This window comes from Talpa occidentalis, unplaced genomic scaffold (genome assembly GCF_014898055.3).
Source record: "Talpa occidentalis isolate TD23 unplaced genomic scaffold, MPIMG_talOcc4v2.1 talOcc4.12, whole genome shotgun sequence".
Taxonomy (NCBI): Eukaryota; Metazoa; Chordata; class Mammalia; order Eulipotyphla; family Talpidae; genus Talpa; species Talpa occidentalis.
In genome coordinates, this window is record NW_023601212.1 from 23226949 (window position 1) to 23250404 (window position 23456).

The 23456-nt window shown below is 35.4% G+C and overlaps 3 protein-coding genes across 3 annotated transcripts in view; all 3 read right to left on the reverse strand.

Annotated features, from left to right (window-relative positions):
- LOC119242111 (olfactory receptor 151-like) overlaps positions 1–23456 on the reverse strand; it is a 368040-nt gene that overhangs the window by 25860 nt on the left and 318724 nt on the right. The window lies entirely within an intron of this gene.
- On the reverse strand, positions 1971–7267 carry LOC119242115 (olfactory receptor 8D1-like). The gene is made up of 3 exons (XM_037507895.2): positions 6363–7267; positions 3825–3845; positions 1971–2016 (listed from the first exon to the last, which is right to left on the reverse strand). Exons 1-3 carry the CDS (start codon positions 7265–7267, stop codon positions 1971–1973), a joined length of 972 nt encoding a protein of 323 aa, XP_037363792.1.
- On the reverse strand, positions 17773–18696 carry LOC119239921 (olfactory receptor 8D1-like). The gene has a single exon (XM_037504312.1). It carries the CDS (start codon positions 18691–18693, stop codon positions 17773–17775), a length of 921 nt encoding a protein of 306 aa, XP_037360209.1. The 5' UTR covers positions 18694–18696.

Sequence of the window (23456 nt, forward strand, 5' to 3'; positions counted from 1 at the left end):
GTACTGAAAGATTTCCCTGCTTTCTTTGGTAGTTTATTTCTAGTTAGATAATTTATGGTCTGAGAAGATGCTGAGTATGATTTCAGTCTTCATGTAAGTATTGGTATTTGTTTTGTGTTTGAGAATGTTTTGTGTTTGAGAATATGTGACATTCTCCAGAAGAGAATTTCTCTTCTGGAGAATGTCACATATGCAATTGAGAAAAATGTCTATTCTGCTTTTGGGGGGAACAATATCGTATATATGTCTACGAGGCTCAGGAGGTCTACTTTTTCTATTTAAGGCTATTGTACTCCTGTTTATTTTCTGTCTAGTTGATATGTCCATTAATGAGAATGAAGTGTTGAAAAGTCTCCTACTACTAATGTGTTTTTTACTATGCTTCTTTTCCATGTTGAATGTAGTTGCCTAGTGTATTTTGGTGCTCCTACCTTTGATGCATACATGTCTTCTTGATGTATCATTCCCTTTAGCATTATATAGTGTCCCTCTTTGTCTCCTGTTACCTTTCTTAACTGGTAATATATGTTGTCTTGTTTTGAGTCCCATGTGCTTGTAGGGTAACTACACAACCCTTTATTCTGATTTCATGTTTGTCTCTGGAGTTTAGGTGTGTTTCCTGAATACAAAAGAAGGTTGGATTCTGCTTCCCAATTCAACTAGATACTCCATGTTTTTTTTAACCCATATTATTTTTTTATTTTAACATTTATCATTTTTTACAGTATTTGGACAATATTTGCTTCTCCCCCACCCCCTCAGATTGAAACCTCCTGGAAGTTCCTTCCCCAAGTCACCCATGCACCATCACCACAGTCCATGTGCTCCTCCCTCCCTCCCTCTCTCTCACCCCTCTCCCTCCTCCTCCCCTGCAGTATGTCTCTGGTTTACAATTATCTGTTTTTGCTTTGTTGTGGTTTGTACTGTTATTATTTTTTTTTACACTGATGTCTTATTTGGTTCCCCTATATTCCTGTCGTAAGTGAAACCATATGATACTTACTTTTTCCTTCTGGCTTATTTCACTGAGCATAATTCCTTCTAGCTCCATCCACGTTGCTGTGAATGGCATGAGTTTATCTTTTTTGATTGCTGAGTAATATTCCATTGTGTATATATCACATCTTCTTCATCCAGTCTTCCATTTTTGGGCATTTGGGATGTTTCCAGGTTTTACTTACTGTAAATAGTGTTGCAATAAATATAGGTGTACAGGCGCTCTTTTGAATCACTGTTTTTGTATCCTTGGGTAGATCCCTAGAAGTGGAATTGCTGGATCGTATGGTAGCTCCATATTTAGTAGACTGAGGAATCTCAAGATACCATTCCACAGAGTTGGACCAGTTTGCACTCCCACCAGCAATGTAGGAAAGTTCCTTTTTCACCGCATCCTCGCCAACATTTCTTGTTGCTTATTTTTTTGATATGCGCCATTCTTACTGGTGTAAGCTGGAAGATACTCTGTTTTTTAATTGATGAGTTTAGTCCATTTACATTTGGAGTTATTATAGATAGGTGAAAATCCTTTTCTGCCATTTGATCTTACTGTTTGTGGTTTTATATACTTTTTATTTATTCAGTTCTTTGGTCAAATATACCAATATTTTAGCATTTTTTAAAGATTTATTCATGCATACAAGAGCTGGGGTACATGCCAGAGGCTCGGGGGTGAGAGGATTCACCAGAGATAGAGTGGGAGACAGAGTGGGAAATAGAGCAGGGAGACTGACTGAAATACACTGCTGAGGGGAGCAGCAGGCCAGACAGGAGAGGTCTGTTACGCCATGTATGTAGCTCCCTGGTAGGTAGGGGATCAAACTCATGCTGTGGTGGCTGCAGACAGCTTCACAAGCTGTTTCTTAACCACTTGTGCCACCAGGGAGGCCCTATTTTAGCTTTTGAAGTCACTTAATTTTTACAACCTGCTCATTTCAAACAAATTTAAAGGCTTTTAAAAATGAAAATGCCAGTCATCCCACAATTGACACAACAGAGACTCTAAATTCCAGCAGTAATCTATAAAGAAAAAAGAGCTACTCAGAGAAGATTGAGTAAATTTTATTTATTTAATTAGCATCATAATATACAAGCTTTTATAAACAAAAACAATTACCATCATAGAAGCAGCAAAATCACCCAATTTAAAATAGAAGAAATTATATGACTGAGACAATTGTTTCTCATATGATCTATATCCCTGGAGTTATGGGGTAGCCCTAGTCAGTCTAGCCTAATGGAGACATTTCTGCATATCTCTGGAATACATAGTATGTGAATTCAAATAGAGTCCCATACCAGATTATGTGGGCATTGCTTTTTTTTTTTCAACTCCTTGAGGTGTGATGTAAGAGTTTTTCATATTTTCAATGATATTTGCTTAATCTGTGACTACAGAGGCAGAAAATCAGAGAGGTTTTCAGTGTGTGTTTCATCTAACAGGGATATTGTGCTGTGCTTTTTTTAGAGACTCTGTCTTATCTTTTGACCATGGGCTCAGACATGTATTCCTGAGTGAAACTTATGCACTTTAGGAAAGCCCAAAACTCAGCTCACTGGAAAAAATTCAGAATACAGCCCTAGAGCCTTTGCTTCAATAGCAAGTCCTTAAGTTGCAGTTTATCAACATTTAATTCAAAATGTACTAATGACTTGCATGGACAACATGAAACAAAAACTATGTAGAAGAAAATACCTACAAATGCTCCTTGACATTGCATCCAACAGCAAAGGGGGGAGAAGTATAAACAAGTAGAACTTTATCAAAATATAAGCTTTCTTTGATGAAAGAAATTATCAGCAAAATGAAAGGAATTGCTACTAAATGGGAGAATATATTTGCAAATCACACATTTTTCACACTATTTCAGTAAGTGTTTATTATCCAAAATATATACTCATAAAACTTAATGATAAAACATACATCCCGATTAGTAAATGGTTAAAGGATCTGAATAGACACTTTTCCAAGACACCAAGCATGTGAAAAGATGTTCCGAACCTCATGAACTTGAAATATTCAAGTCAAAAACATAAAGAAAGTACCACCTCACCCTTGTGAGGATGTCTGGTTTCCAGAAAGCACTAAACAACAAGTGTTGGAGAGGAGTGGACAAAACGGCAGCTTTGCACTGTTGTTGGGAATGATACTGGGGTAGCCATTATGGAGAGCAGTATGGAGAGCCTCAAAAAACTACAAATGCAAATTCTAATTAATCTGGTCATCCCACTTTTGGGTATTTCATTGCAGATACACAAACACTATTTTAAAAACACGTTAGCTCACCCACGATCATTGCAACATTATTTGCTATACTAAGAACTGGTTAACAACCTAATTGCCCAAGAACAGATGACTGATAAAGATATGTGATAATATAAAGTGGATTAGTCAGCTATAAAAAGATGAAATTCTGGCATTGCAACAAAATGGAAGGAACTTCAAGGTAATATGCTTAGTGAAGTAAGTCAGAAGAAGAAACAATATGATTTCACTGACATATGGTGCAAAAAAAAAAAAATCCAACAAACTAAACAGAACTAAATAAAACAAAAGTTACCTTTTAAACTATGAAGAACAAATTATTGGTCACCAAAAAGGAATGAGGAAGCTTGTTGTGTGAATTTGACATCAGTATTGTTTGTGAACCAATGAACTGGACTTTTAGGAATGAACTTAATGTTGTAGATACAGATGTTGATATATAATGAAGCACACCCGAAACTTAAGTACTGTTGGAAAGACCTCACACATAAATATTTAAAAAATATATAAACATATAACAGTCATTAAAATATAACTCAAGTAATTTATGATAAAAAATAACATGAGAGCTACTCTCTCAAAGTTTTAATTATACAAACTATTATTGTTAGCACAATATCCTATAGCTGATCCTTAGAAATTTTCACTGCATGCAGATTTAAAGCCAAATAATTCAACAGGACTTACAGAGGAAAAGAAAGTTTACATTCTCCATACCATCTGACTCCTGAGAACCTTTCTCAGAGCATTTACTTTAACTATTTGTTAGCTTTGATTCTCACTTTCAAGAAGGAATCTTTCCTTAATTATTCATTGATCTTATTTTACCCATTTTTACTAAGAATTAGCAGCCCAAATGCCCAAAAATAGATGACTGGATCAAGAAGATGTGGTACATATATACCATGGAATATTACTCAGCATTCAAAAAATATAAACACATGCAATTTGCAGCAACATGGATGGCGCTGGAAGGGATCATGCTCAGCGAAATAAGCCAAAAAGAAAAAGAAAAATACTGGATGGTCTCACTCATAGCAGGAATCTAGAAAACTTAAATAAGGGACCAGGAAAATGAATAACTGTAAGAAAGTGAAAATCAAAATCAACAAAAAACTATGAACCAGAGACACTTTTTGGGGGTGGGGGGGGGGGAGGGGAGGGATTGGGGTCAGAATGGGGAGGTTGCAATTGTATGGGGAATATAAAAATAAAAAAATTATTATTTAACAAAAATAAATAAAGAAGAAAAGAAAAATAATTCTGAGCACGTCTAGAAACTCAAAGAAGAGAAGCACTTATTAATTCATATTATGATTCAAAATGCCCTGATACCAAACCAGACAATAAATACAAATAAGAGGCATTAACATGGAAGTACAACTAAAACTGTAGAAAAATCTAGTGATTAATTCAAAACAGTCACTTTAGCCAATATGTCCTTTTATCTACACTGCCAGGTACAATATTAATATATTAATATCTACTGCATACCTGTGGGAAACAAAACTAGCATTGCATCAAGCAAGTAGAAAATATAAGAGAGGATATCTCACAATATATGTACAAACCTTTATATAAAAAACTGCAAAAGAGTGCAAAAAAAAAAAACCACTTAAATACCTGGCATGGTTTATCATGTCCTTTGGATAGTAAAATCAGTTTTGCCAGGATGACAAAACTCCTTAAATTGATTCTGTATTTAAGAGATCCAGAATAGTATCACGAATATGGTATATGCATATAGCTGAAATTTGTATGGAAACACAGGAGATATTTTACAACTGTACAACTTTGAATAACAATATGTTAGAGGACTGACATGATTGGGATCAACCAATGTCTTGATATTAAAGTTGCTGTGATAACAACAACATGGTACTCCACCAAGATTAAGTAGACAAATAGAACAGAATCAAGTAGACAAATAGAATAGATTAAGAATCAGACAGAAACTTACTTATATTTGGATAACTGATTTTTTATCAAGTCATTTCAGTGACAATAAAGCAGCTTTTAACAAAGATCTAATAGAGATGCACAAGGCATGCATGTCCACAAAGAGAATACACATTTTTCTCAAGTGCATAGGGTATATTCTCCAGAGTAGACCACATTTGGAGTCATAAAACAAATTCATGAAGATTGAAATCATACCCAGCATCTTCTTGGACCAAAATGTATCAAACTAGAAATGGATTATCAAAGGAAACCAGGGAAATCCTGTAATATTTAAAGCATGAACAACATACTTGAGGAAGAATACCAAGAGCCAAAGACAGTGTTAGAAGGTGGAAGGCAACAGATGTCTAAATCAGAGTAAGTGAGAAGGACTCAGGTCTATCCCAATTTAAATGGCTGTGCTTGTGGGGAGAAGAATTCCTTAGGAAATACAATTTGGGAATGAAACAGAGTTTGTTTCTTAGGAACAGGTCCACGATCACTAAGCTGGGATTTCTAAGGGAAATTCATTACTTACAAAGTGCAAATGTGAAGAAACAGCAATAAAAATAAATAAATAAATAAAAAATAAATTAAAAAAAAAAAAAAGAATGAAGCTTCCTTTCAGTAAACAGTTTCATTTGCCTACATTGTGCGGGACTACTTGTCAAAAATTTCTTCATTCATTTTTGCCAATGTTCATTCATTTTGGAAGTAGACTCTTCAGGAGAAAGAGACATGGTAGAAGAAAAAGGTAGGAGGGGGAACAACAAACCAGCAAAGTATACTATGAATTTTGCTCTTTCCCATGATCACAAGTTCAGATATTCTATCCGGGTTTTTCCTAATAGGAAGGGAAGAATGACCCTTATTATTCCATTTACAGATTCCATGGAATCTTTCAAAATGAACCTCTTAAATTCATCAAAGATAACTGAATCAAATATGCAAAAGTTTGCTCAAGAGGTGTACTGCATAGGTGTATAAACTATAAATGAGGCAACATTAAGCAGTCAATGGAGAAGAAATTAGAATGGGACATTTCATTTCAGACAAAAATAGGAGAAATGAGTTCTAAGATGAAGAAACCAAAACACTGGTGCCGTGACCTTCAGTAACTAACTCCTACCCCGTGAGGTGACCAGATCTCATCCCCAGGACTTTTCTCAGCACGTTCTTTACATCTTTATTTCTCAAGCTATAGATCAAGGGGTTCAGCATGGGGACGACTGTGGTATAGAACACAGAGGCCACCCTCTCCTGTGTCATGCTGCTGCTGGAGGAGGGCTTAAAGTACATAAATACGATGGAGCCATAGAAGATCCCAACAGCTGTCAGATGAGAGCCACAGGTGCCAAAGGCTTTGGACCTGCCTGCTGCTGAGGGAATGCGAAGAACATTGGCAATAATGAAGATGTAGGAGATGATGATGGCCCCAGTTGTTGACAGCACATTGAATCCAGCCAAGAATAACTCTAGAAGCTCATTTGCACGAGTGTTGGAAGAGGAGCGCTTGAGAAGAGGAATTATATCACAGAAGTAATGGTGGATGACATTGTCCCCACAGAAGGACAGCATGACCATGGAGATCGTGTAGGCTAACGCTCCAAGTATTGCCATAGTATAGACCCCAGCCACCAATGCATTGCACACTTTTTGGGACATGGTGACACTGTACAACAGAGGATTACAGATAGCCACATATCTATCATATGCCATTGCTGACAGCATAAAACACTCTGCAATAGAAAAAATACAGAAGAAGAAAAGCTGTGTCATACATCCAGGGTAGGAAATAACATTCTGCTCCAAAACAAAGTTTCCCAGGAGTTTGGGGGTAACAACTGATGAGTAAAAGAGATCGATGAATGACAAATTACCCAGAAAGAAGTACATGGGAGATTGGAGCTTGGCATTGAAAGTGATTAGGAGGATCATCCCCAGGTTTCCCATTACAGTGACCACGTAGATTCCTAGAAACAGGAAGAAGAGGGGCAGCTGGAGTTCTGGCTGGTGTGTTAATCCTTCTAGGACAAACTCGGTGGAAAAATTGCACTCAGTCATTTCCTTTACAAATCAGGGTGTATGTAGCTAGGAAAAAGAGAAGCCATGGAAATATTTTTTAAATTATTTTCTCATGATTGGCAAAGCTTTTCTACTACTTTGACTAAAAAAAAGGACAATGAAATTGGAACAGGCTTGCAATATAAACTACTGCATTAAGTATACAATTATGTTACACCAGTACCCTATCAGGAGTATGTACTTATGTCAGGATTGTGTTAAACTTAGCTGAATACACAGCTATATATATTAAAATAAAATATCTATACAATGCATTCATGAAAATTGTTATAGGAATCAGATAAAGTCAAAGCTGTAAATACATTTTTGGCATCAAATATTAAATTGGGGTCTGGGAACACACAGGCACTCTCAATTATGAATTTTCTGAGACAACATCTTAGCACGGGGACAGCTCAGTGGTGAGTAATCAAGTTTTGATTAAGAGTGCAAAAGGTAATATTCAGGTTTGCTGGCATCTTTATGTACAGGTGATTGTTACTAAGCATTTAACACAGGATTCTCAGAGACCTTGATGCTCCAAGTTAAGGAAGTTTTCAATTTTATTTTGAATTCTGTAATTCAAATAAGTATGAAGTCATCTATGTATTTTCTTTCTAGGATGGAATTTCAGTGTATTTTGAAGCATAATAAAATATGTAGGCATAAGTAGGAAGAAAAAAAACTTTTCCTATTTCTTTACCCACTGCACACCCACAGCAACAGAAAACTTCTCTTCCAACTTCATTTGTACTAGTCTACTGATAATGACTTATTTTGGGGCCAACTGTAGTTTTATTGGAATATAAACTTGCAATTCATATAATTTCTATTGTGGTGAATGCTTTAGGAAAAAGGCATGCAGAATTTGTGCACTGGAATGATATCAAGATGCAGTCTTTTCTTTACTGTCATGTGGATAGATTCAAACTGTCAGCTCTAGTGCCTTGCTGAGACTGTTTAGAGTGTGCTGTACAAGCACCAAGTATAACATAAACCACGTGGCAACTCTAGGACAGGAAAAAGAAATCAAAGTCCACTCTTACCATCTCTAAAGCCAAGTTCTTTTTTCAGCTGTGTCACCCTTTCACACTGTGACTTTGGGAATGTTACTTCACCTCTGCTTTTCTATAGGAGGATGAAATGGATGGATAATCGCCAAGACCTGTTATAGCTCTAATATTTAATGATACTGAGTGAGCAACAGTGAGATCCCTTTCATTCCTATACCCTGATCTGCCCTCTCTAAGCGAGGGAATACTTTTAATTGTTCACAGGACTTTGACCTCCAAGGAGATGAATAAGTACTTTAATCTCTAAGGACCTAAAAAAAAAATCTAAGGGAGATTCTCAGAGGTGAAATTCTCTGAAGAAGATAAAAGCAATTAATCAGTTATATTGGGATACAGAATCCTGGTAGACACAAAGTATGGACATTTCCAATAAACAGAATTATGATTAATCTTACTTCTTAGAAAGATAAATTTTCTTGTAAAATTGGAATATCTCCCTTCTGGAATGATTGTAAGGTAGTAACAATCATACATGCAGCAGTTTTCCCACATCAGTGAGCAAGACCTCTGCTTTTCTTTTTTTGTGCTGCAAAAATAAAGCATGAGAGTGTTGCTTTTACATTTTTAACTCTTTTGTGCTATCATTAAAAAAAATATTTTATTTTTAACTGAGGTGACATTGGGGTATCCCCATCAGTATTACCATCGTAGTGTATCTACTACCAATTTGCCCTTACTCCACCATGATGGAGCATTATGTCTCCCTCTCTCCCAGTTCTTTTTGTTGATGTGATGACTTATATTGATTTTCAGATGTTGAAACATCCTTGTGTTTCTAGTATGATCGTGGTGTATTATCCTTTGAATGCATTGTTGGATTCAATTAGCTAAGATTTTATTCAGGATTTGTGCATCTGTGTTCATTAGTAAGCTTGGTCTGTAATTTTCTTCTTCTGTGTTGTTCTTGTCCTTGTTTAATCTTGGTATTAGAGTGATATTGACTTCATAAAAGGTACTTGGACGTGTTCCTTCTTTTTTAATATTTGGAAGACTTCGAGTAAGATAGGCATTAGTTCCTCTTTGAAGGTTTGTTAGAATTCACTTGTGAAGCCATTTCCTGGATTCTTGTTATTTGCAGAGTTTTGAGTACTATTTGAATTTCCTTACTTGTAATTGTGTTATTCAGCATTTCTATACCTTCCCTATTCAGTCTTGAATAATTGCATAATTCTAAAATTTGTCCCTTTTTTAGCTCTTTGAATTTGTTAGTATATAGGTGTTCATAGCAGTCTCTAATCATACTTTGAATTTCTGCAGCATCCGTTGTGATTTCTCCACCTTCATTTTTGAATCTATTTATTTGAGCTTTCTTCTTTATTTTCTTAGTGAGCCTTGCTAGAGGTTTGTCTATTTAGCTTATTTTTTCAAATAACCAAATTTTGGTTTCAATGATTTCTGTACTGTCCTTTTAATTTCTATTTCATTTAGCCTGCTTTGATTTTTGTTATTTTTGGTCTTCTACACTCCATTGGATTGTTTGTTCTTAATTTTCTAATTCCTCAAGCTGAAAATGGTTGCTTATATGAGCGCTTTCTTATTTCTTCATGTGGTCCTATATTATATGTATTCTCCTGTGAATACTGATTTTGTTAGATGCCATAGGTTTTGAATCATTGTATGCTTATTGTCATTTGTCTGGAGTATTTTTCAAATTTCTTCTTTGATTTTCTCATTAACTCAATGGTTTTTTTTACTAGTGTATTGTTTATTCTCCATGTATTGAAAGATTTCCCTGCTATCTTTTGGCAGTTTATTTCTAGTTAGATACCTTTATTTTTATATTCCCCATCACTTGCAACCTCCTTATTTTGACCCCAATCTCTCCTTTCCCCACCCTCCCCGTAGTGTGTCTCTGGTTCATAGTTGTTTGTTGATTTTGATTTTTTCTTTCTTATAGTTATTCTTTTTCCTGATCACTTATTTAGGTTTTCTAGATTCCTGCTATGAGTGAGACCATCCGGTATTTTTCTTTTTCTTTTTGACTTATTTCGCTGAGCATGATCCCTTCCAGCTCCATCCATGTTGTTGCAAATTGCATATGTTTATCTTTTTTGAATGCTGAGTAATATTCCATGGTGTATATGTACCACATCTTCTTGATCCAGTCATCTATTTTTGGGCATTTGGGTTGTTTCCAAAGCTTAGCTATTGTAAATAATGCTGTTATAAACATAGGGGTGCAGGTGATCTTTGGAATTAATGTTTCTGTGTCTTTTGGGTAAATACCTAGGAGTGGAATTGCTGGATCATATGGAAGCTCTATCTTTAGTAGGTTGAGGAATCTCCACACAGCTTTCCATAGTGGTTGGACCAGTTTGCACTCCCACCAGCAGTGCAGGAGAGTTCTTTATTCTCCACATCCTCGCCAACATTTGTTTTGCTAGTTTTTTTAATATGTGCCATTCTCACTGGTGTGAGATGGTACCTCATTGTAGTTTTGATTTGCATTTCCCTGATTGCAAGTGACGTTGAACATTTTTTTCATATGCTTGTTGGCCATTTGTATTTCCTCTTTGGAGAAGTTTCTTTTTAGCTCTTCTGCCCATTCTTTGACTGGATTATTTTCTTTGTTTTTGTTGAGTCTCATCAGCTCTCTATAGATTTTTGTGATCAGTCCTTTATCACTAGTGTTGTGTGCAAAAATTTTCTACCAGTCAGTGGGGTTTTTCTTTGTTTTTGTTATTGTCTCTTTTTCTGTGCAGAATCTCTTTAATTTGATGTAGTCCCAGCTGTTTATCTTTGCCTCACTATCACTGCTTTGGGTGATGTGTCTGTAAAGATGTCTTTGAAGGCATGTCATGTAGTGTTTCGCCAATATTTCCTTCTATATATTTTATGGTTTCAGGTCTTACGTCTAGTTCTTTAATCCATTTTGAGTTGTTTTTTGTGCATGGTGTGAGGTATTAGTCAAGATTCATTCTTTTGTATGTAGTGACCCAGTTTTCCCAGCACCATTTATTAAACAAACTTTCTTTGCTCCAGTGCATATTCTTTGCTCCTTTGTCAAAGATTAGTTGACCATAAATCTGTGGGTTTATTTCTGGGTTTTCTATTTGGTTCCCTTGGCCCGTGTGTCTGTTCTGATTCCAATACCATGCAGTTTTGATCATTATCGCTTTGTAGTATAGATACCTTTATGGTCTCAGAAGATGCTGAGTATGATTTCAGTCTTCATGTAAGTATTGGTATTTGTTTTGTGTTTGAGAATGTGGTCTCTTCTGGAGAATGTCACATATGCAATTGAGAAAAATGTGTATTCTGCTTTTTGGGGGTACAATATCATTTATATGTCAATGATGCTCAAGAGGTCTACTTTTTCTATTTAAGGCTATTGTACCCCTGCTTATTTTCTGTCTAGTTGATATGTCTATTAGTGAGAGCGAGGTGTTGAAGTCTTCTACTACTAATGTGTTTTTTACTATGCTTCTCTTCCATGTTGATAGTAGTTGCCTAGTGTATTTTGGTGCTCCTACCTTTGATGCATACATGTCTTCTTGATTATCATTCCCTTTAGCATTATATAGTATACCTCTTTGTCTCTTGTTACCTTTCTTAACTGGTAATATATGTTGTCTTGTTTTGAGTTCCATGTGCTTGTAGAATAATTATAAAACCCTTTTTCTGATTTCATGTTTGTTTCTGGAGTTTAGGTGTATTTCCTGGATACAAAAAAAGGATGGATTCTGCTTCCCAATTCAACTAGATATTCCATGTTTTTTAATTGAGGAGTTTAGTCCATTTACATTTGTAGTTATTATAAATATGTGAAAATCCTTTTCTGCCATTTGATCTTACTGTTTGTGGTTTAATATACTTTTTATTTATTCAGTTCTTCGGTCAAATATACCATTATTTTAGCTTTTAGAGTCACTTAATGTTTATAACTTGCTCATTGCAAACATATTAAAAATGATTTTAAAGCATCAATAATGTTAAGAAGTCATTTCTTAATAGATAATAGTTTTACATGTGTGTAGACATGAATATATCTATACTGTCAATGTATTATAATCAAAATAACAGCAAGTTTTTGTGGAAAGTGGATGCCATGCAGTGACTATGCTAAATGAAGTAAGTCAGAAAGGGAGAAAGACAGTTATCTGATAGTTTCAATCATTTGTGGAATCAGAAAAAAAATTAGACCTCCAAATTAACAAACAAAAATTTCTTAGACTCCATGGATATCTGCGGAGATGGAGATTAGAGAAGATGGAATTGGGAAGAGAAAGTGATACGGCATTTGCCTTGATCTTTGGTGAAGGGTGTGTGACACGTGGAGGTACAGAGCTGTAGCCACAAATCACATAATTTTTAAATGATTGGCAAATCAGTAAATTATTCAAAATTATTTTGTGGATATTTATAAAACTAGTAGAAATTAAATGTGAAGGCAAAAAATATCCACCTGATTACTGCAAGAGTAAAACAATTTCAGAAGATGGAAATTACCGCACTTAAAGATTGCTACAACTGCAGTACCAAGGCAGCATGGTACTGCAAAGTGAATAAACAAACCAAAACCACATCATGGGAGCAGAATAGAAGAATAGAAAGTCCACACAAAACTCCACAGAAATGTAGTCAACCAATCATTGGCACAGAAACAAAAGCAACCCACTGAAGGATCGATGTCTTTTCAACACATCTTGTGGGAACACTGGATATTCACTTATCAAAAAACATGACTGCAACCTCAATATTTTGATTATGTATGAATGGGATAAGCATCATCCTGGTTGCTGGCATCTAAATTTTTGATATTATCATACAAGGAAAAATGATTAATCTGCAAGATAATTTTGGTCAAATATACCAATATTTGAGTTTTTAAAAGTCACTTAATTTTTACAACTTGCTCATTTGAAACAAATTTAAAATGATTTTAAAAATGAAAATGCAAAACAGTTATCCCAAACTGACACAACAGAGAAACTAAATTCCAGCAGGAATCAAGAAAGAAAAAAAAGATAGACACTCAGAGAAGACTGAGTAAAAATTTTTATTAAATTAGCATCATAATGTACAAGGTTTTATAAACAAAAACATAATTACCAACATAGAAGAAAGCACAATTACCCAATTTTAAATAGAAGAAATTATAAGACTGAGATGATTGTTTCTCATATGATTTATATCCCTGGTGTTATGGGGTAGCCCACTTCAGTCTCTGCTGATGTCTCTTTAGAAGTGAGAACTGTCCTAGGTTGTGTCCACTTCTCTCTCTTCACTTTAAGTAAAACTGGTGGTTTCTTCATTTTGTTGACTTCTCTTCCCCCCATTTCTTCTATCTTTCCTGTTTGTTTCTCTGCAGTGGTTGGGGTTAGTTGACATGTGCTTTTATATTTTTTGCACCTCACCTACTGGAGACATTTCTGTATATCTCTTGCATACATAGTATGTGAATACAAATTAAGTTCCATACCAGAGTATGTGGGTATTTTTTTCAACCATTTGAGGTGTAATTTAAGAGCTTTTTATGTTGGGGCCTCCCCGGTGGTGCAGCGGTTGTGCGCTGGGTTGCGAAGCTGCCCGCAGCCTCTGCAGCGCCGGTTCGATCCCCGGCTGCTCCCAGCCACTGGAGGAGGGTCCCACATGGCGCGCAGACCTCTCCTGCTGCCCGTTGCTCCCCTCAGCATTGTATTTCGTCAGTCTGCCTGTTCTCTTCCCTGCTATGGCTCTGGTGAATTCTCTCACCCTCCCTCACTTCTGACTGTACCCAGTGCTTGTATAAATGAATAAATAAATGTTTAAAAAAATAATTTAAAAAAAAAAAAAGAGCTTTTTATGTTTTCAATGATATTTATTTAACCTGTGACTACAGAGGCAGAAAATCAGAGAGGTTTTCAGTGTCCGCTTCATCAAATAAGGGTATTGTGTTGTGCTTTCCTTAGAGACTCTGTCTTATCTTTTGACGATAAGCTTGGGCATGTGCTCCTGAGTGAGGCTTATGCCCATGAGGATGAGGAAAGTCTAAAATTCAACTCACTGGTAAAAATTCAGATTATAGCCCTGGAGCCTTTGCTTCCATAGCAAAAGTTCCTTAAGTTGCAGTTTATGAGTATGGCAACATGGATGCAAAATTTGTTTCCACTTATCTCTAAATTAAATCAAGTCTGAGACTAGACCATTGCCTAATTCCATCAACAACCCTTAATGCAAAAGGTATTAACGCCTTGCATGGACAACAAGAAACTGTAAACTATGTAGAAGAAAATACCTACAAATGCTCCTTGACATTGCACTCCAACAGCAAGAGGAGGAAAAAACACAAACAAGTAGAACTATATCAAAATGAAAGCTTTCTTTTGCAGCAAGAAATTATGAGTAAAATGAAAGGACATTCTTCTAAATGGGAGAAGATACTTGCAAATCACACATTTTTCACACATTTCAACAAGCAGTTATTATCCAAAATATATAAAGAACTCATAAAATTTAATAATAAAACATATATCCTGATTAACAAATGGTTGAAGGATCTGAATAGGCCACTTTTCCAAGACGCCACACCTCTATCTAGTTGGAAAATTCAAATCAAAACAACACCAAAATACCACTCACACCGGTGAGAATGGCTGATTTTCAAAAGGTACCAAACAAGTACTGGAGAGGCAGCAGAGAACAGGGAAGCTTTGTGCACTGTTGTTGGGAATGAAAATGGAGAGCAGCATGGAGATCCTCAAAAACTGGAAATGTAAATTCTATATGAGCTGGTCATCCCACTTCTGGGAATTTACTTGCAGTTACAAAAACATTATTTCAAAAAATATGTTAGCTCACCCATGATCATTGCAGCATTATTTGCAATGCTAAGAACTGGTAGCAACCTAATTGCCCAAGAACAGGTGATTGATATTGTGATAATAAATATTACTCAGATATAAATAGATGAAATTCTGCCATTTGCATTAAAATTGATGGACATTCACTTAGTGAACTAAGTGGGGAGGAGAAATTAAATACCACGATTTCACTGAGTATGGTGCAAAAAGAAACAAACTATTGAACTAAATAAAAGAAAGTTACCTTTTATACTATAGAACAAATTATTGGTTACAAGAAAGAATGGGGCGCTTGTTGTGATAATTATGTAAACAGCATCAATTATAAACCAGAGAATAAGACTTTAAGGAATGAACTTAATTAGTATATCCAGACGTTGATATGTAACAAAACACACCTGAAATTTATGTACTGTTAGAAATAACTGACACTACAATATGAAAAATAAATATATGCATATCATAGTCATTAAAATATACCTAAAGTGATTTATGATGATAAAAGATACAAAATGAGAGCTACTCTCTCAAAGTTTTATTGTACAAACTATTATTGTTAGCACAATATTGTATAGCTGATCCTTGGAACTTTTTCACTGTATACAGATTTAGGTCAAATAATTCAAAAAAACACATAGTGGAAAGGACAGCTAACCTTCCCTATTCCTACCGACTCCTGAGAACACTTTCCCAGAGGCATTCACTTTAATTATTAGTTAGCTTTGACTCTCACTTTCAAGAAGGAATATTTCCTCAACTATTCATCTTACCTTGCAATTTTTGCTAAAAATGAGCACTCTAAAGAAGAAAAACAATTCTGAGCAAGTACTTCTAGAGACCTGAAGAAGAGAAAATACTTGTTAATTCATAATATGAATCAAATTGCCCCTATATTAAACCAGACAAGAAACTTAAATTGGAGCCATTAACACTGAAGCACAAATAAAACTGTAGAAAACTCTAGTGATCAACTCAAAACAGTCACTTTAGCCAATATGTTCTTTTTTCTAGACTGCCAGGACAATGTTAATATACAAATATCTACTGTACATCTGTGGGAAACAAAACTAGCACTGCATTAAACAAGTAGAAAATATAAAAGAGGAAATCTCACAATATATGTACAAAATTTATATTAAGAACTAGAAAACATTGCAAAAAGAAGACTTAAATACCTAGCATGGTTTACCGTGTCTTTGGGATGGAAATATGAGGATTGCCAGGATGGCAAAACTCCCTATATTGACTTTCATGTTCAAGAGAATCCAAAACAGTATCATAAATGTGGTGTGTGCATATAACTACTGACATCTCCATTCTGAAATTCGTATGGAAATACAAAAGATATTTTACAATGGTACAACTTTGAATAACAATATGTTAGAGAACTGACACTCCTGGGATCAAGCAATGTCTTGATATTAAAGTTGCTGTGATAACAACAACCTGGCACTCCACCAAGGTTAGGTAGACATCATTAGACAAATAGAATAGAATTAAAAATCCAGAAAGAGATTTATTTATATTTGGATAACTATTTTTTACAGCAGCATTCTTTTCAGTGACAATAAAAAGTAGCCTTTTAAACAAAGGCCTAATAGAGATGCACAGGGCACTGCACGCCCACAAAGAGAACACACATTTTTCTCAGGTGCATAGGGTACATTTTCCAGAATAGACCACATTTTGGGTTATAAAACAAATTCATGAGGACTGAAATCATACCTAGCATCTTCGTGGACCAAAAAGCATCAAACTAGAAATGGATTAACAAAGGAAACCAGGGAAATCCTTTAATATTTAAAGATTGAACAATACACTAGAGGGAGAATACTGAGAAGTCAGACAAAGACCATGTTAGATATCAGAAGGTAAAAGTCAACAGATGTCCAAATCACTTAGTGAGAAGAGCTCAGGTCTATCCAAATTTTAACATGTGTGTTTGTGGGGAAGAAGAATTCCTTGGGAAATATGATCTGGGAATGAAACAGATTTTGTTTCTTAGGAACAGGTCCAAGATCACTAACCTGAGATTTCTAAGGGAAATTTATTACTTACAAAGTGGAACTCTGATCAGACAGTATTGTCAGTTGCCTCTGAGATTTGCTAGAGTGAAGCTTCCATACAGTAAACAGCATCATTGGCCTACACTGAGCAAGGCTATTTGTTGTCAAAAATTTCTCCATTCATTTTTGCCAAGTATTTATTCATTTTGAAAGTAGACTTTTCAGGAGAGAGAGACCTGGCAGAAGAAAATGGCAGGAGGATCTATAAAGGGACTATCACATCAACAAAGTATACTATGAATTTGGCCTTTTCCCATGATCACAAGTTCAGATATTCTATCCTGGTTTTTCCTAATAGGAAAAGAAGAAAGACCCTGAGAATTCCTTGAGAAGAATCTTTCAAAATGAACGTCTGAGAATTCATCACTGATCAATTGAATCATATATGTAAAAGTTTGCTCAACGGGTGTGCTGTGTATGTGTATAAACTGTATAAATAAGGCAACACTAAGCAGTTAATAGAGAAGAATGAGAATGGGACATTTCATTTCAGAAAAAAAATAAGAGAAGTGAGTTTTAAGATGTAGAAACCAAAACACTGTTGCCATGAACTTAGTGACTGACTCCTACCCCATGACGTGATCTCACCTCATCCCCAGGACTTTTCTCAGCACATTCTTTACATCTTTATTTCTCAAGCTATAGATCAAGGGGTTCAGCATGGGGACCACTGTGGTGTAGAACACAGAGGCCACCTTCTCCTGTGTCATGCTGCTGCTGGAGGAGGGCTTAAAATACATAAATACAATGGAGCCATAAAACATCCCAACAGCTGTCAGATGAGAGCCACAGGTGCCAAAGGCTTTGGATCTGCCTGCTGCTGAGGGAATGCGAAGAACATTGGCAATAATGAAGATGTAGGAGATGATGATGGCCCCAGTTGTTGACAGCACATGGAATCCACCCAAGAATAACAATAGAAGCTCATTTGCATGAGTGTTGGAAGAGGAGCGCTTGAGAAGAGGAATTATATCACAGAAGTAATGGTGGATGACATTGTCCCCACAGAAGGATAGCATGACCATGGAGATCATATAGGCTAACGCTCCAAGTATTGCCATGATGTAAACCCCAATCACCAGTTCATTGCACACCATTTGGGACATGGTGACACTGTACAACAGAGGATTACAGATAGCCACATATCTATCATATGCCATTGCTGACAGCAAATAACACTCTGCAATAGAAAAAATACAAAAGAAGAAAAGCTGTGTTATACATCCAGGGTAGGAAATAACATTCTGCTCCAAAACAAAGTTTCCCAGGAGTTTGGGGGTAACAACTGATGAGTAAAAGAGATCGATGAATGACAAATTACCCAGAAAGAAGTACATGGGAGATTGGAGCTTGGCATTCAAAGTGATTAGGAGGATCATCCCCAGGTTTCCCATTACAGTGACCACGTAGATTCCCAGAAACAGGAAGAAGAGGGGCAGCTGGAGTTCTGGCTGGTGTGTTAATCCTTCTAGGACAAACTCAGTGGAAAAATTGCACTCACTCATGTCCTTTACAAATCAGGGTGTGTGTAGCTAGGAAAAAGAAAAGCCATGGAAATATTATTTTAGTTATTTTCTCATGATTGGCAAAGCTTTTCTACTACTTTGACTGAAAAAAAATGACAATGAAATTGGAACTGGTTTGCAATATAAACTATTGCTTTAAGTATACAATTATGTTATACCAGTACCCTAACAGAAGTATGTACTTATGTCAGGATTGTGTTAAACTTAGCTGAATACACAGCTATATATATGAAAATAACGTATCTACACAACGCACTCATGAAATTGTCATAGGAAATCAGATAAAGCCCAAGCTGTAATTACATTTTTGGCATCAAAGATTAAAATTGGTGCCTGAGACACACAGGCACTCAGCAATTATGAATTTTCTGAGACAACTTCTTAGAGCGGGGGCACCTCAGTGCTGAGGACATCAAGTTTTGATTAAGAGTGCAAAAGGTAATACTCAGATTGCTGGCATCTTTTATGTGCAGTGGATTATTACTTAGCATTCAACACAGGAGATCTCAGAGACCTTGATGCCCCAAGTTAAGGAAGTTTCAATTTTAGTTTGAATTCTATAATTCAAATGAGTATGAAGTCGGCTATATATTTTTCTTTCTAGGATGGAATTTCAGTATATTTTGCTGCATAATAAAAATTTGTAGGCATACGTAGGAAGATGAAGGACTTTTCCTATTTCTCTAACTACCGCTCACCCTTAGCAACAGAAAACTTTTCTTCCAACTTCATTTGAACTAGTCTAGTGATAATGACTTATTTTGGGGCCAACTGTAGTTTTATTGGAATATAAACTTGCAATTCACATCATTTCTATTGTGGTGAATGCTTTAGGACAAAGGCATGCAGAATTTGTGCACTGGAATGTTGTCAAGACATAGTCTTTTCTTTCCTGTCACATGGATAGATTCAAACTGTCAGCTCTAGTGCCTTGCTGAGACTGTTTAGAGTGTGCTGTACAAGCACCAAGTATAACATAAACCACATGGCAACTCTAGGACAGGAAAAAGAAATCAAAGTCCACTCTTACCATCTCTAAAGCCAAGTTCTTTTTCTGCTGTGTCACCCTTTCACACTGTGACTTTGGGAATGTTACTTCACCTCTGCTTTTCTATAGGAGGATGAAATGGGTGGATGATCGCCAAGACCTGTTATAGCTCTAATATTTAATGATACTGAGTGAGCAACAGTGAGATTCCCTTCATTCCAATACCCTGATCTGCCCTCTCTAAGCAAGGGAATACTTTTAATTGTTCATGGGACTTTGACCTCCAAGGAGATGAATAAGTACATTAATCTCTAAGGACTAAAAACAAAATCTAAGGGAGATTCTTAGAGGTGAAATTCTCTGAAGAAGATAAAAGCAATTAATCAGTTATATTGGGATACAGGATCATGGTAGACACAAAGTATGACATTTCCAATATATACAGACTTATGATTAATCTTACTTCTTATAATGGTAAACTTTCTTGCAAAATTGGATGTCTCCCTTCTAGAATGACTGTATGATGATAACAATTATACATGCAGCAGTTTTCCCGCATCCTTGAGCAAAACCCCAGCTTTTCCATTTTTTGTGCTGCAAAAACAAAGCATGAGAGTGTTGCTTTTACATTTTTAACTCTTTTGTGCTATCATTTAAAAAAATTATTTTATTTTTAACTGAGGTGACATTGGGGTAACCCCATCAAGTATTACCATCACAGTGCATCTACTACCAATTCACCCTTACTCCGCCATGATGGAGCATTATGCCTCCGTCTCTCCCTGTTCTTTTTTTTGATGTGATGACTTATATTGATTGATTTTCAGATGTTGAAACTTCCCTGTGTTCCTGGTATCAATCCCACTTGGTTATGATGTATTATCCTTTCAATGCTAGGATTTTATTCAGGATTCCTGCATCTGTGTTCATTAGTAGGCTTGCTCTGTAATTTTCTTCTTTTGTGTTGTCCTTTTTTAATCTTGGTATTAGAGTGATATTGGCTTCATAAAAGGTACTTAGACATATTCCTTCTTTTTTAATATTTGAAAGACGTTGAGTAAGATAGGCATTAGTTCCTCTTTGAAGGTTTGGTAGAATTCACTTGTGAAGCCATCTCCTGGATTCTTGTTATTTGGAGAGTTTTGTGTACTATTTGAATTTCCTTGCTTGTAATTGTCTTATTCAGGGTCTCTCTATTCCCTATTCAGTCTTGAATAATTGCATAATTCTAAGAATTTGTACTTTTTCAAGCTTATTGAATTTGTTAGTATATAGGTGTTCATTGTAGTCTCTAATAATCCTTTGAATTTCTGCAGCATCTATTATGATTTCTCCACCTTCATTTTTTATTCTATTTATTTGAGTTTTCTCCTTTATTTTCTTAGTTAGCCTTGCTCGAGGTTTATCTATTTAGCTTATTTTTTCAAATAAGCAACTTTTGGTTTCAATGATTTCTGTACTGTCTTTTTAATTTCTATTTCATTTATCCTGCTTTGATGTTTATTATTTTTGTTGTTCTATCTATTGGATTATTTATTCTTGGTTTTCTCATTCCTCAAGCTGAGAAAGAAGGTTGTTCATATGAGCTCTTTCTTATTTCCTGATGTGGTCGTCCTATATTGCTATGTATTTCCCTGAGTACTGATTTTGTTAGATGCGTTAGGTTCTGAATTTTTGTATGCTCATTTTCATTTGTCTTGGAGTATTTTTTCAAATTTCTTCTTTGATTTTCTCATTAACTCAATGGTCTTTTACTAGTGTGTTGTTTATTCTCCATGTATTGAAAGATTTCCCTGCTTTCTTTGGTAGTTTATTTCTAGTTAGATACCTTTATGGTCTGAGAAGATGCTGAGTATGATTTCAGTCTTCATGTAAGTATTGGTATTTGTTTTGTGTTCGAGAATGTGGTCTCTTCTGGAAAATGTCACATATGCAATTGAGAAAAATCATCTATATGTCTATAAAAATATCGTCTATATGTCTATGAGGCTCAAGAGGTCTACTTTTTCTATTTAAGGCTATTGTACCCCTGTTTATTTTCTGTCTAGTTGATATGTCCATTAGTGAGAGTGAAGTGTTGAAGTCTCCTACTACTAATGTGTTTTTTACTATGCTTCTTTTCCGTGTAGAAAGTAGTTGCCTAGTGTATTTTGGAGCTCCTACCTTTGATGCATACAGGTCTTCTTGATGTATCATTCCCTTTAGCATCATATAGTGTCCCTCTTTGTCTCTTGTTACCTTTCTTAACTGATAATATATTTTGTCTTGTTTTGAGTCCCATGTGCTTGTAGGGTAATTATACAACCCTTTATTCTGACTTCATGTTTGTTTCTGGAGTTTAGGTGTGTTTCCTGAATACAAAAGAATGTTGGATTCTGCTTCCCAATTCAAGTAGATACTCCATGTATTTTAATTGGTGAGTTCAGTCCACTTACATTTGGAGTTATTATAGATATGTGAAAATCCTTTTCTGTAATTTGATCTTACTGTTTGTGGTTTAATATACTTTTTATTTATTCAGTTCTTTGGTCAAATATACCAATATTTTAGCTTTTAGAGTCACTTAATGTTTACAACTTGCAAATGCAAACAAATTTAAAATGATTTAAAGCATTAATAATGTTAAGATGTTAAGTCATTTCTTAACAGATAATAGTTTTATGTGTCTGTAGACATGAATATATTCTATCATGCCAATGTATTATAATCAAAATAACAGCAAGTTTTTGTGGAAAGTGGATGCCATGCAGTGATTATGCTAAATGAAATAAGTCAGAAAGGGAGAAAGACAGTTATTTGATAGTTTCAATCATTTGTGGAATTAAAAAAAATGAAAGAAAATTAGTCCTCCAAGCTAACAAACAAAATCTTCTTAGACTCCATGGAGATGGAGACCAGAGAAGATGGGATTGGGGAGGGAAAGTGAAGGGCATTTGCCTTGGATCTTTCGTGAAGGGTATGTGACACATGGAGGTACAGATTTGTAGCCACAAATTAATAATTTTCTAAATGATTGGCAAATCAGTAAATTATTCAAAATTATTTTGTGGATATTTATAAAACTAGTGGAAATTAAATGTGAAGGTAAAAGAAATCCACCTGATTACTGCAAGAGAAAAACAAGTTCAGAAGATGGAAAGTACCCCAATTAAAGACTGCTACAACTGCAGTAGCCAGGTAGCATGGTACTGCAAAGTGGAAAAACAAACCAAAACCACATCACTGGAGCAGAATAGAAGAACAGAAAGCCCAGACAAAACTCCACAGAAATGTAGTCAACCAATCATTGACACAGAAGCAAAAGCAATCCACTGAAGGATCGATGGTCTTTCAACACATCTTGTGGGAACACTGGGTATTCATTTATCAAAAAACACAACTGCAACCTCAATATTTTGATTACATATGAATGGGATAAGCATCACCCTGGTTGCTGGCATCTAAATTTTTGATATTGTCAAAGGAAATACAGGGAAAAAATGATCAATCTGCAAGATTTTTTTGTAAATATATCAATATTTTAGCTTTTAAAGTCACTTAATTTTTACAACTTGCTCATTTCAAACAAATTTAGAATGGTTTTAAAAATGAAAGTGCAAAACAGTTATCCCAAACTGACACAACAGAGACACTAAATTGCAGCAGGAATCGACAAAAAGAGATAGAGAAGTTTGAGTAAAAATTTTTCATTAAATTGGCATCATAATATACAAGCTTTTATAAACAAAAACATAATTACCATCATAGAAGAAGC

Coding starts and splice junctions, on each gene's coding strand:
- LOC119239921 (XM_037504312.1), bottom strand. CDS start 18,693: ATGAGTGAGTGCAATTTTTCCACTGAGTTTGTCCTAGAAGGATTAACA.
- LOC119242115 (XM_037507895.2), bottom strand. CDS start 7,267: ATGACTGAGTGCAATTTTTCCACCGAGTTTGTCCTAGAAGGATTAACA. Junction 3,846..6,362: donor AAGAACGTGCTGAGAAAAGT/CCTGGGGATGAG, acceptor GTATAATTAAAA/CTTTGAGAGAGTAGCTCTCA. Junction 2,017..3,824: donor TTTGAGAGAGTAGCTCTCAT/GTTATTTTTTAT, acceptor TTTTCTTTATAG/ATTACTGCTGGAATTTAGAG.